Below are 18,451 nucleotides of genomic sequence, written 5' to 3' on the forward strand. Positions count from 1 at the left end.
TGTTTTGGAATTCATTGACTTTCATGGTTTGGACAGAAACAGCTCAAACATTCTTTCAATCTTCTTTTATTTTCCACAGAATGAAGAAAGGAATACAAGTTTGGAATGACATGAGAGTGAGTACATGACGATACAATTTTAATTTCTTGGGTTAACATTCCTTTTAAGCACATGGCTGTTCTTGACTTCATTGTCGTTCAGTGTGATGTTCAGCTTGCTCTTTGTTTTCATCAAACATTATTTAAATATTAGTGAAGACACCTTGTCTGAATGAGTGAAATCAGATAGAATACCATAATGAGCGGTTAGTAGAGATCAGCCTTGCTTATTGTGAAATTAATACTTTTTGCTCTTTAATAAGACTCCATTGGATCCAGCCGTTATAAAGGGTCTTGATCAGAAGACGGTGACTTAAACTTTCGCCTTCCCAAAATATCTGGAACATCTGCAGAAGGGCTAGAAGAAAAAAATACGCTCATAATGCGTATAAGCATGTTTGCTTATTCCTGTAAGTTGAATAGGTCCTCATGCAACATAAATGACATTATGAATGAAGGCAGTGGTGTAAGTCACCATGACAACCAACTCCACAGCAACTTCTTTGTTGTGGTTGGAGACCAATAAGCTCATAATGGGGAATGGTCGAGTCCTTTCTTTTTCCATTTTTCAAAAGAGCCGTATTTGATCAGAAAAGACTTCTCAAATCTATACCCAGATTGTAAGAAACACATTAAACTCTAAGGATTTTTCCTGCTGGCCCGATCAGGCCAGTGGTTCAAATTTTTACTTTCCCTGCCAAAATTTTCACTGGCCCTGCCACTAAAAAAATTAAATAACGTCTCGGTTACATATGGTAACCCTTAGTTCCCTGAAAGAGGGAACAGAGACGTCACGTCGGTGACCGACGAATTGGGATCTCGCTTCGAAAGACCAATCTACTTCGAGTATAAACTAAACGAGCCAATGCATCTTGGCATGCAATTAGTGCATCCAGCTGCAGCTGATCACAGCATGACCATAAAGAGGCAGCAGGTGCAATGCATACCACATATTACATATTACGCTGAGGAGCCGAGATGGTGACCCGGCCGCTCAGCAGTGATACAGCAGTCATTGCGATGGGACAAGACGTCTCCGTTCCCTCCTTCAGTGAACGAGGGTTACCATATGCAACTGAGACGTTCCCTGAAGGAGGGAACGGAGATGTCACGTCGGTGGCCGACAAATTGGGATTCCCTACCAAAGCACCATGGATGCTGCCCCTTCCAGTGCCCTGTGTGCCTTTTTCTCGCAACAAGAAGACCACTCACCATTGTCGTAGCATTACCCGCTCAGTGAGAAACTGGGAAAACATACCTGTTCCACTTGGAACGGGGCCATTGCAGAAGCCCCATCCTTCCTGAAGGAGGTCTCGGGAGCAAATACACATATGAACATCCGTTTAGGTGCATATGGAAATTTGGAGGTGATTGTATCCCTCTTGGAAATGGCAGAAGTCTGCCGGGGAAACACGGGTTCTGAGGCTATACTGTGGACTTTACACATATGAGATCCACTTAGGTCTCACATATGGAATCCAGCCCTCTACTGGTTCTCAAGGATTCAGCGAGTGAGGGCCTGGTGCCAGACATTCTGCCACGTCTGGCTGCCGAGGGGATGGAGGAGCTAGACAGGGTCTACAATACGGACACTCCGGAGCAGTTCTAGCAAGCCGACACTAACCGGAGCCTCTCAGTGCCACTACTGGTTTGAGGTGAGAACACAGGAGGATACCAGCTCCACACGAAGGCTATAGAATCTAGCGAACGTGTTGGGGGTCACCCAGCCCGCAGCTCTACAAATATCTGTCAGCGAGGAGCCACGAGCCAGCACCCAGGAGGATCCTCGCAACCTGAATGTGCAGGGCACACCCTGTGCCTGATAAGCCAGGGTGATGGTATCCACAATCCAGTGGGCCATCCTCTGCTTAGGAATGGCCTTCCCCTTCTGCCGGCCTCTGTAACAGACAAAGAGCTGGTCTGAGGTCCTAAAGATTTGTGTCCGGTCTACGTAGAATCTCAAGGCTTGGACGGGAAAGAGCAAAGCTAGGGTTGGGTTGTGGTAGTGGGAACCTTGGGCACATAGCCAGGCCAGCGCCTCAGGATTACCTGGGAGTCAGCCGACTTCAAGGCATAAGCGTATCTCGTAGATGGTGCTCTCGCCAAAGTAATGGTATCCACTACCTCTTGGGGTAGGTCACCAAGAACCTACACATCCCGTCCCCTTCCTCAGAGGAATCCGCCAGGGAGGGGCTGTCACAAGGAGCACTAGTTCGGGGAACCAGGTCCGAGTGGGCCAATACGGCGCAGCGTCTGTGCAAGAAGGCTCACTGGGGCAAATGCATACTTGCGCAGGCCCCGCGGCCAGCTGTGTGCCAGTGTGTCTGTGCCGAGTGTTCCCTCGGTCAAGGGGTAGAACAACTAGCAGTGAGAGATCTCTGGAGAGGCAAACAGGTCTACCTGAGCGGCTCCGAAATGTCTCCAAATCAGCTAGACCATATAGGGATGGAGTCGACACTCTCCCGGGAGCGTAGCTCGAGACAGCACATCGGCCGTACGGTTGAGCAGGCCTGGAATGTGAATGGCATGAAGTGACCTCAGAACCTTCTGACTCCAAAGGAGGAGATGGCTGGTGTGTTGCGACATGCGACAGGAGCGCAGACCACCTCGTCGCTTAATGTACGCAAGGTGACAGGCAGCTGTAACTTGGACCCGATGAGTGCCGCACTTCCATGCCCACCTCTGGACTCCATGAAGCCAGTGCTAAAGTGGTCTCATATTCAATAGCCCTAGCTGTGTAAGTGCTGCTGCAGCTGCCATATGCCCCAGGAGCCTCTGAAATAGTTTCAGTGGAACCGCCGTCCTGCCCTTGAACGAATTCAAGCAGGTTAGCACCGACCGCGCACGTTCCTCTGTGAGGCATACTGTCTGTTCGACTGAATCCAACTCCATACCGAGAAAAGAGATCCTCTGTGTCGGGGAGAGTTTGCTCTTTTCCCAGTTGACCCGAAGACCCAACAGGCTGAGGTGCCGGAGCATCAGGTCCCTGTGCTCACACAACTGAGCAGACTCAACTTTGCGGTTGTAACAACGTTTGTAAATCGGGAAGAAGGAGGCAGGAACCAGTGAACATTTAAATAAAAACTTTAATAATAAAATAAACACAAAATAACGCGACAGCCCCTCGCGGACAACTGCCATGCACAAACAGAATCAAAACACAAAATCAAAAAAATCAATGTTTGATCCTCTCTCGTCCTTCACTGTTGTAACTCTTTTTATCCTGCCGGAGTTCTTCTGTGGGACTCGAGACCGGTGAGTGGCGCAGGTGTCACTCGTTTCCAATTACTCCACCGGCCTCAACCCATTCCCACGGCTCTCGGCCCCGCCCCACTCGTCACAGTGGTCATCTGTGTTCAGCTTGTCTTTAAGGAACTCTTTCATTTTGTCTCATGACTTGTTCCATGTCTTCTGATGGTAAGCTGTCTTGTTCATACTCAGCACTGTGCATGTCTGAGTGCTGCTGAGGTGGGTTTTGTTGTCGCTTACCCACACAAGTTGGTTTTAGATGAGTCAGCAATTACCTTTGGATGTCTGGTTAGGTTTCCAGTTGTTCTTATCTTTTGGGCTTCTTGATAAATGTGGCTGGTCCCATGAATTTTTCCAGCGGTTCGGCTGAAAGCTGTCGTAGACATGGGTGTCATGTTCTCTGTGCTCTTGATGGAGGACTCTGGTGTTGTGATGCCACTGGGTGTCATCCAGTGCAAGGCTTGAGTCCTTGGTGATGGAGTTCAAGAGTGTGGATGTTTTGTTACCTTTCTTTGAGGCCATCTTCTGCTTGTTGCACGTGTCAGCTCCTCTTGAAGGTGGGTGATGTGCTTGTCGCTCAGTTTCAGCTGGGTTGTGGGAAAATTATTTTTCCAATTAAATGTTGTTATCAAGAAGGTAAACAATATTATTAAATCTGTTTTAGACAAAAGAATACAATAATACTGCTGATATCTCTTTTCTTAGTCTAACAAGTTTGACACTGTACACCTTACAGTTGGACCACTCACCAGGGCGGCTGCGAAGGCGACAGTTGTTCCCAACTTATCTCTGTTAAATTTATCTCAGTGTTGGATGAGATGCTAAAATTCGGATTGCGTTTCCAAATGTAGGGAGGTTAGGAAGAACGAAGGAGGGGTTGATTACACTCAAATTCATAAGGATGATTCGTCTTCTTTGACAAGATTGTGTATTTCATTCACATAGAATTGAATGATGGTTCTTACAGGTCCCTACAAATGTGAAAAGTAAAGAGGAAAGAAAGCAGGAGAGAACAGGAGAGAAGGGACGGAGACATTAAATTGAGTGGATCGGGTCCACTAGCAGGCTCTGTTGCTGTTGTGCCCAACTACGAGTAGAGCGTTGTTTTTAGTTGCTGCACAACTAATCAAAAAATAAATAATAAATTTGAGTGAAAGAGAGTTGTCTTTCTAATTTCTTTGAACTCGTAGTGAGGGATAACAATGTCTCCTATTAAGGGCTCAGGTGTGTTGTTCCCAGGCTAGGATACACAAAGGAAAGAAAATGGTAGTAAAATAAAGTAAAATTAAAAAGTAATAAAAATTAAGCAAAAATTAAATTTAAAAAAGAAGGAAATCAATAAGTTAATTAAACAATAGTGGCTAAGTGTATAACCAAAACAGGAAGAAAGAGTGGAAAAACGCAATAAAATGATGAGTAAGTGTGAGTCTGTATAGAACCTATTGATACTGTAAGGGTAATAAATCAATTAGGTAGAGGTAAGTTTATTTAAACTTTCAAAGTTCAAATCTTATTTGTACATAAAATGATTAGGCATAAGAGGGTATACTAGATATAATGATAATATTAAATGATCTGAGAGGGAAATTTGAATGATTCCAAATAAATTGAATGTTTTAATTAAATTTTAATTTGGCACAATTAATAACTGTGAGTCAGCATTTCCCTTTCTGTTAAAATGCAGATAAAGTGGTAAAAAGTGAGAAAAGGGAGAAATAAGAAAGAGAAAGAGACCAAAGTGTATTAGTTGAGGTGTTTGAAGGGTTAAATCACTTTAGCATTTCCCAAACTGCATTCAACCACTGGATATTAATGCTAACTGCTAACCTTTGAGGCTAATGGCTTTAGCATAGACTTCAATGTACAAACCCGATTCCAAAAAAGTTGGGACACTGTACAAATTGTGAATAAAAACAGAATGCAATGATGTGGAAGTTTCAAATTTCAATATTTTATTCAGAATACAACATGTTTAAACAGAAAATTTATAATTTTAAGAGAAAAATAAGTTGATTTTAGATTTCATGGCATCAACACATTTCAAAAAAGTTGGGACAATGCCATGTTTACCACTGTGTGGCATCCCCTCTTCTTTTTATAACAGTCTGCAAACGTCTGGGGACTGAGGAGACAAGTTGCTCAAGTTTAGGAAAAGGAATGTTGTCCCATTCTTATCTAATATAGGCTTCTAGTTGCTCAACTGTCTTAGGTCTTCTTTGTCGCATCTTCCTCTTTATGATGCGCCAAATGTTTTCTATGGGTGAAAGATCTGGACTGCAGGCTGGCCATTTCAGTACCCGGATCCTTCTTCTACGCAGCCATGATGTTGTAATTGATGCAGTATGTGGTCTGGCATTGTCATGTTGGAAAATGCAAGGTCTTCCCTGAAAGAGACGACGTCTGGATGGGGGCATATGTTGTTCTAGAAATTGGATATACCTTTCAGCATTGATGGTGCCTTTCCAGATGTGTAAGCTGCCCATGCCGTATGCACTCATGCAACCCCATACCATCAGAGATGCAGGGTTCTGAACTGAGCACTGATAACAACTTGGGTTGTCCTTGTCCTCTTTAGTCCGGATGACATGGCGTCCCAGTTTTCCAAAAAGAACTTCAAATCTTGATTCGATGTGATCTTTTGTGTTTATGTTGAAAGCTGTTCTGTGAAAGAGTTGGTTGGTTAGGCTCGCTTCAGACTGGCTGGCACTGGCATGACCTGGTGAGCTTCTCATGCATTTCTGGGAAGAAAGCCACCCCGAGAAACCAATCATCCAGCCTGGAAGGATTCCACTCGAGCCTTACCTTCTTTGCGGCCCAGTAAAGCATAGCTGCATCTCTGGACCCGATTCAGGCATTGCCATCACCCCGGAGGGCGGCAGCGCAGCCGAATCTTCCTCAGAAACCTCTCCCTCCAATGCAGTCATCAACATCAGGTCATCGGGGGGGCCCCCGCAGGATACCGCTGGTACCCTCTTTGAAGAGGGCCCAGCGCATTCCATTGGCTGCCCAGCTGGATCGGAGGTGCTGGAGGAGTGGTGGGCCCCGATGGGTTGGTTCCCTGAGGGGTTTGCCACCACTGTGACCCTCAAACTGCCCATGCTACTGCCGGAAGTAGTTCTCGCCTGGCGAGCCTTAGATCGCGGCAGAGGCAATGGAACTCCGCCCCCTGGAGGTAGCGAAGCCTGGTCCCCAGCTCCGAGATGGTCATCTTCCCGCAATGGAAATATGAGTCATCCACGAAAGTCACCTCAGCGTGTTTAATGCCCAGACACGTGAGGCAGCGATCGTGACCATCACATGGCGCCAGGTAACGACTGCATTCTAGTAAACACACAGGTGAAAAAAAAAGACGGTCCATCGTCTTTACCCGTGGAGCTCTTTTAGAGAAATTTGTTCTTTCAGGGAAATGTTCTTTTAGTGCTGAGGCGCACTGGGTAAATGGCCGCTTGCAGCACAACAGGGGGGTAGTTCAGCCTGTGCGCAACCTGCTCGACACAGAACGACCACCGCTGAAGTGCTGTACTGCTGGTATGCATGGTATGCTGGTATGCATTCCACCTGCTGCCTTTTTATGCTCATGCTGTGATCAGCTGCAGCTGGATCCAATAAATGCATTCCAGTGTGCATTGGCTCATTTTGTTTACACTCGAAGTAGATTGGTCTCTTGAAGCGAGACGTAATGCTAAGAGTGACCGACTGAAAGTGAATTTCTGTTATCATTGTTGTTGAACCATGTCATCTTTTATTTTATTAAATAAGCCTATATGACACCAAAATTTTAGATACCAATTCAATTTTACAACTCTTGATTGATTCCATTTTTGATCACACAGCAAAGACCTATAGCCTAACAAATATAAAGTTGAAAAATTATTAAAGACAAGTTAACAGTCTGTAAATAAGAGCAAATAACAAATTACAACTAATAGCACAACTGAATATATAGCTGCGCTTATTAACACTATAAATGCATTATACAGAGGCAAGTTGAAAACAAAATGCCATGTAAACTTTTCTGAAGACAGTCAGCTCCCCTCAGAGATACATTCATATAAACCCCCAGTTTAATATTTAGGATTTTCTTCCAATATTTTGTGCATCATGAACAGTAATCTTGCTCTGCCTGCTAAAGTACTTTCTCCTCTTCTCCTCGTCCGTTTTCAGCCTCTCTAGCCTCTGTTAACGGCTGTTTATAGACGTAATATTTCCACACAAATGGCATTTTGGAAAATGACTGCACGCAGTCTGTGTGCAAGCCCGGAACAGAGATTGGTTGAAATAAAACAAAAAAATGGCCAGTCAACCAGTGCATCTGTACTCCACTGCATAAATTAAATATAGATTAGTCATTCCTAAAGCTACAAAGTTACTCACCACAATGGGTATTTTGACCTACTTTAGTATGTATTTGTCTGTTCAAGTGCAAGAAGGTGGGGAAATAAACTGAGTTTGTGGTTCACACCTTGTCAGAGACAGGTATCTCTGTGAGCGTGCTGTGTGCACAGCGTGCACAGTTGTCTTTTGCATCTTGCTTGAAAGCTTTAAAATAGTTTGAATTTTAAAATTAGCAAGCTGTAAAAACATGTGCAAATGATAAACTTTTGTGACAACACAGCAGTGGCCTGATCGGGCCAGTGACAGATTCGTCTTCTGTCTCAAGGGTTTTTCACGCTGGTCCCAGGCCATTGGGCAATCCTTATTGGCGAGCACTGCTCTGCCAAACCATGCAGTTGAAAGATGGCAGAAAATGGACCAATCTCTCTACTCTGTACTGTGGTGGTTCTTGTATGAGTGTAAAATATCACAAAGGGGGTCAATTAAAATAATGTCTTGGAAGTGATTGGCTCCTGACATAGAATGTAATGTGAGCACAATAGGGGAGCAAAAAGCCTCTCTCGAAGCAAGTGAAATCCCAATCACTCTGTTCCTGAGCAAAGACGTGGGCTGTTTGGCACTGCTGACTGCAAGAATCAAATTACTCTCAGGCCCTAGAGAGAGACTGCCATATTGAGAAAGGGAATTCATTGTTTCGCAAATGTAATGAGGGGAGTATGTATGAGCGTATGTGCGAGTTTAATTTGTGTCTGGTATACCTCACTGTTAATGTAAAGTTATGAATATGTGAATGACAAAATGATTTACACAGGTCAAAAGCTGTATAGATTAATTCATTCCTTAACATTTTGCTTTTTTAAGCTCTTGTTCTGCTGTTAAACATCAGGGTTGCTTTGTAATATAATTCGACTGTAAATGCATGTCTCACCCATCATCCTGTGAGCCCTCGGCTACTGTAGGAGATGCTGTCTCCACAAATGTCCCCATCCGGCTCTTCGAACGCTCTACATTAAGCTGGCTTTGAGTCCCTATAAGAATGAGACAGGTAGAATTGAACTAGGTATTGCAGTCCAAATTCAAAATATTGGAGAGGGTTTTTTTCACCCGGCCCCTCCTCCTCAGACTTGATGCACACGTAGGTTGCCAGATTGACGACACAAACAGGAATGAGCTAATTTGACGAAGAACGAAATGAAATACGCTGTGTTTTCCACCAACTGGCAACCTGGGGCTTCGAAATACAATTGGGTAAACTGTCAGTGGGCGTGTTTCACAAACCAAAACAAACACCGACATTCCGGCCCGGAACCCACATTTTCAAAGAAGAATAACTGACTGCATTGTTTTTCAGATACACAAGTATGTTAACTTATCATGTTTCTTAAATATCTGCAAACATATTATGGTATTTTTATGCTTTAGTAGAGTCAAAATCTTACATACAGCACCTTTAATCAAAGTATTTATTGGTTTAAATTCAACAAAAGGATACAGTTTAACATTTAAAACAAAGAAATTAATGCAAAATTAATTAATTTATAATTAAAAATAAAATGTATATATATGTAAAAAGTCTTTCAATTTTACAGTAGAGTATTAGAATAAATTATTGCAATATTTCTTCAATGAATAATTGTAATAATAAAAAAAAAATACAATAAATAATTATAGGTTAAATAAGGTTTTTAGTTATCTTTTGTCCTTAGCTTATCACATCCCTGAATAAAAGGCCATAGACACAGACAGAGACCAAAATATGAGACTGCCCTTTGTTCGCTCAACACGTCCCTACTGTCTGTTTAAATGATTCAGTGCATGATTGTTGTGTGCTCTGAGGGCATAATACAGGCAGTGAAAATTTAGTGCATAATCATGCTTTTTATAGCTTTTCACTGCAAAGCCACATGTGCACAGTTTCAAAGAATACCTAGGATTCAAATAAAGCCAAACAGTCTGATCTTCTCTGAAGAAAAAAATAAATAATAAATAAATAAAACAAAACAAGAAAATCAACTGCAGGAAATGAGGAATCATATTAAATAAGAGTTGTTGTGATTGTTTTTTTTTTGTGTGTGTGTGTTTGTGTGTGTGTGTGTGTGTGTGTGTGTGTGTGTGTGTGTGTGTGTGTGTGTGTGTGTGTGTGTGTGTGTTTGTTTTTCTAGATTATCAATCTACTCATCTGAACACAGATCTCATAATGACTGTGCATTATGTATGGGGCAGAAACAGATGTGCGGAAAAGCAGGAAATGGCCAGGGAGGAGGCCACAAGGACACACAGTAGCTGTGTGAGTTGAAGGACACTGGTTTGCTCAGCTGACAACGCCAGATCAGCAGGGATTGACACGTGTCAATGTAATTTCCACAGCAGGGCAGGGAGTGAGCTTTCTGATTAAGTAAATGTGCTTTCCTAGTAGTCCATCTCATGACTGCAGTAATTTCATAACTAAAAGTGCCCATGTCAGGTTTCAGACCAAAACCATGTTGCAAAGTACTGTTCAGTCGTATTGGTCATTAACTAATTCCTTCTACCTATATCACCACTGGTGTCTGCTGATTATTGGTAATGGCCCACAACTAACATAAATGTTGGGGTACTAAATACTACAAAGTGACAGGCAAAACAGTTAGTCTAGTCTCAGGGATGGGCAAAAACTATTGTCTTGCTAGCCCAAGTTTTGTCCTAGTTTTTGTAAATTACAAAAATAAAGGCCAAAATAATAATGAGTAATACGAGTTTTAAAATAGTTTTAGTTTTTAAATAAATACATAAGAAACAAATGGAGAAAAAATATTTTTGAAAAAATATATATTTTATTCGTATTTTATTCTATGTCCTTTGTAGAGGACGCCAGGACTAAGTTATTCAACAAAATAAATAGATATGAAAAGGCATGTATAGGCAAAACCAATTTTTTATTTTGTCATTCACCAATCAGGTTTTAGGTTTCAGGCTATTTTTAGCCAAACTTTGTACAGAGATGATTCTAAACTATGTTATGAAAGATACAACAGAATGATTTGATATACTACTGTACTTTATGGAATATGTGCATAAAATGTCTATAGATTTGAACATCTAATCCAGGGATAGGCAACTCCGGTCCTAGAGGGCCACTATCCTGCAGAGTTTAGCTTCAGCCCTCATAAAAACTCACCTGCCTGTATCTATCTAGTAATCCCGAAAACACTAATTGCCTTGTTCAGGTGTGTTTAATTAGGGTTGGAGCTAAACTCTGCAGGACAGTGGCCCTCCAGGACCGAAGTTGCCTATCCCTGATCTAATGTGTAATTAATGTGTTCTTAGGGCAAAACATAATGAAAAAAGAAGCGTAATGATGGGAGTAATAACTTGGCTACATTTTCATAAGAAAATAAAATTTTTCATGGGAATATTGATCTATAATTTCTTTCCCTTTTGACTTTTTATGTCTCTTCAAAATGCCTCATTAACATGATGTTTGCCTTGGTGTCCTCTACAGAACACATGTATGAAAATTATGCCCTATTTCATAACAAAAAATCATATTCCAATTTGAAACCCCATAACATTTTTCTGAGATGTTTATTTACGACAAACTATTTGAAAATAAACCAGATTAAATGATTCTCATATAAGAGTGCTTAATATCTTAGGGAAGTGCTTATAATTTCTGTCAATATCTGTCATACTTAAAGACCAAAGAGAGGGAGTGTTTAAGATCAAACTTCCAAACATCTCTAAAAAGACCTTAATGTCTGTGGCATGCAAAGCAACAAAATGTGATTATTTTAAAAGGGGGTGATTCTTTTCTATGCCCACTGTACATGACTTTTCCAGGTCTAGAAATCACACTTTTAAAATTGTTAACTCATGTATCCAGGTTTTCCAAGACTGTGGGAGCCCAGAAATTTCCAGTTAAGTTGCAAGGCAAATTTGATTGCGTTTAACTGAAATAGTTACCTGCTAGAACATCCTTTTCATTGAGAGAGACGAGTGGAAGATTGGGAACAATATATTGAAACTACCATGGATAAACAATAAAGTGAGGAACAAGAACACTGCATTTAATTTAATGGCTGTGTTTCTATTAGAGCCTCTGAAATGGCTGTTTTTTAAGTTCAACAAGTGTTGGAGCAATTATCAAACAAAACAATTAGTAAGAATTAGGCTTTATTGGAAACAGAGTTTTAGTCATTACCCATTAAATCCATAATGCCATTTCACATGAAATAACCAAAAGGAAAGGCTCTATATAAGCTTGGACTAAAGCTCTGGATTTTGTCACAGCCTCCGGCCTCAGATCTAGCAGGCCGGAGAGAGTGTAAATTAGAAGCAGAAGATGGCTGTACATTGACCCAAAGAAATATAGTCACTCTGGTGTCAAAGGTAATCAGTCTTCAATGGCCAGACTGGAAGCAGAGTGGTTTGTGTGTGAAACAGCCACTTACCCTCTCGCGTGAGTGTAACTGCAGGTTGTTCAGGGGCTGGATTTGAATTTGTAGCCATCGGGTGCACTCTGAAGTTGCCTGAGAAAATTAGATGTTGTCATAGTAGTCTGAGTGGTGCGACATGGTCTCTCATCACAAACGGAAACAAATCTCATGTTACACAACATATTCAAAATGATCTCTTTAGTGAAACTTTATACAGCATTTAAATATAATTGATAGGCACCAGGGTTGTGTGAACTGAGAAATATTTTGAATTGGATTAAACATGATGCATTTGAATTTACAGGAAAGCACAATAAAAACAACAGAAACTGACTGCAATAAGTATAATAATAGCTAGAAAAGGAATTAGTTTAGAAATATTTCAAAAGTTTTTTATCAGCCTTACACACAAATTATATATACACTATTGTTGAAAAGCTTGGGGTTTTAATTATTATTTTCACAACCCTGACACACATTTAAAATGTTATGTGTGCTATAAAATATAATATTATATAGTCTCACCTATGTTGGGCAGTATGTGATGGATGTTGAACCACACTCTTATGAACGGGTAGACTGCAATGAGGAGACCTGCAGAGCACAACAGATGAGGACTGAATCACTCACTCCATGTTGTCATCATCCTTCATGTCCTGCATGTTCCCACCAGGCTTAACCAAGCAGACAGCATGGACATGCAAACCAGAACTAACTTGCATGAAACCTTGCAGAGTACGGAAACACTCAGCTCTAGTATTACTGCATTTCTCTCTTCCAAATGGCTCCCTGAACTAGAGCTGCACACTAAAGACAGGCCCCATGCATATTGCATTACACTGCAAATTGATGAACAGCAATTTAAGCGTTATTAAGAAAGCAGAAAGAAACAGAGCACTTGTGATTGTTAAATGGACACAAAAGGCTTACTTTTTAAAGAGATGATTCACCCAAAAACAAACAATTCTGTTATCATTTACCCATAAGAATTTGGTTAATATTTGAAACACAAATTAAGATTTTTTAAAAAAAAAATTTTTAATGAAACCTGAGAGGTGTTTGTCCCTCTATTGAAAATCCAGGTAACCTGGAGCAGTTTAACGTCTTCTGAAGAGATATGATCACTTTATATGATGAACAGATTTAATTTAAGCATATGATCAACACACATACATAGAGCACATTACATATGGTAAACACGGAAGCTCGAATGTTTGTTTGTGATGCACGAAAACCAGTGAGGTTTGTTCTGGCACACACACAAGCTTCCATTTTACCAAATATGATGCACTTTATCTGTGTTTGTATGTGAATAAAAACAAAAATGACATCTGTTTATTATATAAAGCGATCAAATCTCTACACAAGACTTAGATTAAACCACTCAATTCATATGGATTTGTTTTACGACACCATTTTAATCATTCTTGGTTCTAAGCTGTGGTTTTGTTTCAAAGATTAACCAAAGCTTTTGGGTTTAGAAAGACATGAAGGTGAGTAAATGATAACAGAATTTTCATTTTTGGGTGAACTATCCCTTTAAGCCATCCACTCTAATTTGACATGCCTTCCCAAAAACATCTCCTTGTGGCTAATGAAGCTCTTTCTCTTTTTCTGTCTGTCTCCTTGTGTTTTCAGAGGTCTGAGGCTGCTGGCGAGACAGCCATAGACTGCAGGGGCTGTGCTGGATTTTGATTATGCACCTGCTATTCAAGCTGTGAATCAATTCCTGTTTGAAAAGGATGAGGCACCTCTGCTGGCTTTGTGTTTTGGCCAATTTCTGTTATGAGAGGCCACTGCCAGGCATGATTGCAGCATGCTGAGCGCTCCTTCTCCACATTTCTTGCTTGTGTATCCTCCCTCCGACAATTTTCCCTTTCTGGTTCCTCTTTGTCATTTTTGTCCTCTAATCTCATTCTTTCTTTCCTAATTCACCCCTGACTTATCGTTAATAATTTCTGACCCAAATTCAAGCATGCAGCTATGGTAGGATACAAACTTTGCAATAAGTCAGTTCATGAAATTTCATCCCTGCTAGATATTTCACAGTCAGCTGTATGTGGTATTATTGGAAAGTGGAAGCGTTAAGGAACATCAGCAACTCAGCTGTGAAGCAGAACCACATAAAGTCACAGAGCAGGGTCACTGAGTGCTGAGACGCACAACACGTAAAACAACAACACGTAGCTGAAGAGTTCCAAACTTCCACTGGCATTAATATCAGCATGTGTTTCCATGGCCGAGCAGCTGCATGTAAGCCAAGTACAATGCCAAGTGTCAGATGGAGTGGTGTAAAGCACTCGACTCTGGAGAGGTGAAAACATGTTCTGTGAAGTGACGAATCACACGTCTCTGTTTGGCAGTCTGATGGGCAAGTCTGGGTCTGGCGGATGCCAGGAGAACATTACCTGCCTGATGCATAACTGTAAAGATTGGTCGAGGAGGGATAATGGTACAAGGTTGTTTTTCAGGAGCTGGGCTATGGTCATTACTTCCAATGAAGGGAAACCTTAATGTTTAATGTAAAAGACATTTTGGACAGTGCTATGCCTCCAACTTTGTGGAAAAAGTTTGGGGTAGACCTTTCTATTACAGCATGTCTGTGCCCCAATAGAAAGGCATAGTTGGATGAGTTTTGTGTGAAAGAACTTGACTGGTCTGCACAGAGGCCTGACCTCAAACCCACTGAACACCTTTGGGATAAACTGAAACAGAGATTACGAGCTGGGCCTTATTGTCCTTCATCAGTGCCTGACCTCACAAACGCTCTACTGAATCAATGGGCAAAAATCCTATAGAAACTCTTCAAAATCTTGTGAAAAGTCTTCCCAGAAGAGTGGAAGCTGTTATAGCTGTATAGGGGGGAACAAATCCATATTAAAGTCTATTTATTTTTTAATGTAATGTCAGTTAAGTCCCTGTTGCTGTAATGGTCAGGTATCACCCAATACTTTTGTTCATATAGTGCAAGCGTGTCCAGACCTGTTCCTGGAGGGCCACTGGCCTGCAGAGTTTAGCTTCAACCTTAATTAAACCCACCTAAATTAACTTATCAAGGTCTTCAGACTCACTAAAAATGTCCAGGCAAGTATGACTCTCCATTATTTTCAGTTTGTCAGAGAAAAGGACAAGAATGTAATGTCCATCTGGCAAATGTAAAATCTGTCTCATGCAGTCACCTCAACCGTCAAATTCCAGCAAAAGGAGACTTTTTTACTATTTTATTGAGTTAAATTTGTTGTAATGTGCATTACTGAGATTGTAACAAGTATAAAATTACCAAAAAAGTTATATATTACTGTAATGGCATTACTTTTGTAATGCCTTACTGCCAACACTGCCAGCAGTAAACAATAGATCAAAGGCTGCTGGTGTGTTGTGCAGCTCTATTGTGACAGGGCCCTGTGTAGATTACATACCCACCATCGTAAGCAGGTGGTTTAGATTACAGACTTGGATCAAATGATGTATGGCCCTGACGAACCTCAACAGTGAATGACTTCAGGGGGATAGTTCAGGCATAGGTGGAAAACGTGCAACCATTTCCAACGTCCCTCTTTAAATGGGTTCATTTTTTTTCGTTGTTGAAAAAGGCAAAGGATAATGGTGTGAAATGTAGGTGTGCTGATATGGAGCAGAGATTAGATGTAGTGTTAAAAATGCATTATATGCAGATTCATTTAGTAAATTCAAGGAATAGTTGACAATTGACAAAATGACAATTATGTTATTCACACACCCTCAAGTCATTTCAAACCCGTGAAGCTTAGCAAGTCCAAGCTCCATACAAGTGGATGGGGACTTGGAGTTGTCAAGCTCCAAAAAGTGTTTTTATTGTGCTTTTTATCCTTTTTGGAGCTCCAAAACTCTCCAGTGTTATATTTTGAGTCTTCCAAAGTCATACATTTAGCCTTGTATGTGTAGTCAGAAATTTAAGCCATTTTTCACTGAAAAAAATCCTCACAAAAAAAGATCACCATTCACTGTATGGAAAAGAGCAGCTTGGACATTCTGATAAATATCTCCTTTTATGTTCCACAGAAGAAGGCATGTCGTACAGGTTTGGAATGGTATGAGGGTGAATAAATGTTTTTAGAAGTTTACAGTTTTTGCTGAACTATCCCTTTAATGAAGACATTTATATTTTACATACATTTGAATTTTATTGATTGACTATCCTATATATTAAAGTTTATTTCGCTACATAAAAAGTAAGAATATACAGTATTCAGTGATGGAATCAACCATTGGAAAACATGTCTCTTTAGATATCAAATGTAGTTTTGGCTGATCAGATTAGAGAATTGCAACTTACCAAGCCCCCCTGCCCCAAGGAAGATGCCCCCCACTGCATCTGCATCACAGTCCTTTGACACACCAATGATGATACAACCTGCTACAATGCTGAGCAGGGCCGAGCCCACCCGCAGCCCATGGTACTCCCCAATACTGACCGCGTTCATTCAGCAGTTGGAAAACCCCCCACCTGCCCCGTCTGGCTGATCCACACGCGCACATTCAAAACCCGCATGAACATCAAACACTCATGAAGACAGGTCACTGTATGAAAGTTTCACTGTTAGTGAGATGGGTTAACAGAGACTCTACTTTCTCCTCAAGGCTCTTCATACATCTTTAAACACTGAGCTCTGGTTACCTTGCCGGATTCATGCTTGTTCCCTTCAAACTAATTTGGGTCTGATTGAAGGCGACTAATCATTTGAGTAGGAAGGCCAGGCCAGGCCAGCAGGGTGTCCGCGCGTCCTTAAAAAGTCTTAAAATGTCTTAAATAACGTTGTCCTAATATAAGGCCTTAAAAAGTCTTAAAATGTCTTAAATTCGGATTCGATGGGTCTTAAATATTTTTGGTCACATTACCGCTCAAATATTTTAAGTCTGACGTACCTAAAGACTGTTTACAATCATTGGACAGACCAAAGAATTTCTTCTTCGCGGTAAATTACTGCGTCATCAGAGAGAATTGCAGTAAGTTAGAAGAATACAAGGTCGCGCTGAGGCTCACTCTTCGTGAGAGACTTCAGAACAAATGAGCGTAACAGCACACATAAACTCAGAAGAAACACACGGAGGTAAAAATTCAACAGTAGTTCAATAAACTAGAAGTTTTATTAAAAGACTTACGTTTTAGACACCATATTGCCTGTTTTATTTCGCCAACAAAAATAATTCCAAACAAAGCCACCAAGCTGTTTTGCGTCTTTGAGCAACATGATGGTGTTTCGTTCCTGAATGAATCAACTGTTTAAATGAATCGGTTCAGTCGCAGTGACTCACTTATTAACAGTGACATGCTGCCACCTACTGGCGGTTTTAATTTCACATTTAAAGTATCATTTCAAATATCAGTATTCAACGTTTTATGTTTAATATATAAAATTATTTATGCATTTGTAACTGCAAGTTAAATCCATTCATGTTCTGCATTAAACGGTCTGTAAATACTTCTAAATGCCACTTCAGGTGCAGTTTATGTCTGGATTGCAAAGATAAATTTTGTTGATACTGATTTCATTTGCTTATTGTCAAATTAATTATTATTACTGTCTTATTATTCTAATTCACTGATTAAATGTAAGAATTTGACTCAAAAGATAATGCACACTTATAGAAAAAATGGCTTTATAAAGGTAAAATGCCCATCAAAGGTAAAAATCTATTTAAACTTATTTTATTGGATTAGTTTTTTTTTGACTGACAGACTGAATGTGTAGAATATTAAAAACTTTAGGAGTAAGCTGTCCACGAAAGTCCTTAAGATACCAGCGTGATAACACATTCGATAAGTTGAATGAATGATTCAGTGACTCACTAATTAAGTGACTTACCACGACTTACTAGTCGTTTAGTTCAGAAGTATGTTGAAAAGTATGCATTTTCCTCCCTCAACATTTCTTATTTGTATATTCATGAATGCATTTAAAACATTAATCTCATAACATGATTTATTGCAGTTGTAATTGTTATTTGCAATGTAAATTATTTAATCTGACCTGTAGCAGCCCTATAATGTATATTGAATTTAAATAAATTGTAATAATTTGACATGAAAGATGATGCATACATCTGAAAAGGTTAAAAATACACCTTTATAAAGGTAAATAAAAATATGCAGATTTAAGTATGTAAAAGCTGATAGAACAGAACACTGATGAAAATATTGCTTCGGAATAAATAGTTTACTCCACCAAAAATCTCAGTAATGCAGTTATTTTGCAGGGATATTTTGTATGGAATATTGTCTGGTGACATTAAAAGTTCACTGTATATCGTAGTAATAAATATAATTTATTACAGTAATGATATTTTGTTTTCTTTTTAATTTAAACACATTAA

General features: G+C 40.3%; 1 protein-coding gene across 1 annotated transcript; it reads right to left on the reverse strand.

Annotated features, from left to right (window-relative positions):
- Positions 1–4: 4 nt before the first annotated feature.
- Positions 5–17,019, reverse strand: LOC109081051 (kinocilin). Its single transcript, XM_042771349.1, has 5 exons — positions 16,413–17,019; positions 12,623–12,691; positions 12,113–12,190; positions 8,611–8,710; positions 5–456 (listed from the first exon to the last, which is right to left on the reverse strand). Exons 1-5 carry the CDS (start codon positions 16,558–16,560, stop codon positions 381–383), a joined length of 471 nt encoding a protein of 156 aa, XP_042627283.1. The 5' UTR covers positions 16,561–17,019; the 3' UTR covers positions 5–380.
- Between the last annotated feature and the right edge of the window lie 1,432 nt (positions 17,020–18,451).

This window comes from Cyprinus carpio, chromosome A2 (genome assembly GCF_018340385.1).
Source record: "Cyprinus carpio isolate SPL01 chromosome A2, ASM1834038v1, whole genome shotgun sequence".
NCBI classification, from domain to species: Eukaryota; Metazoa; Chordata; class Actinopteri; order Cypriniformes; family Cyprinidae; genus Cyprinus; species Cyprinus carpio.

Coding starts and splice junctions, on each gene's coding strand:
- LOC109081051 (XM_042771349.1), bottom strand. CDS start 16,560: ATGAACGCGGTCAGTATTGGGGAGTACCATGGGCTGCGGGTGGGCTCG. Junction 12,191..12,622: donor TCACATACTGCCCAACATAG/GTGAGACTATAT, acceptor TAATTTTCTCAG/GCAACTTCAGAGTGCACCCG. Junction 457..8,610: donor GAGGGCTCACAGGATGATGG/GTGAGACATGCA, acceptor TTTTTCTTCTAG/CCCTTCTGCAGATGTTCCAG.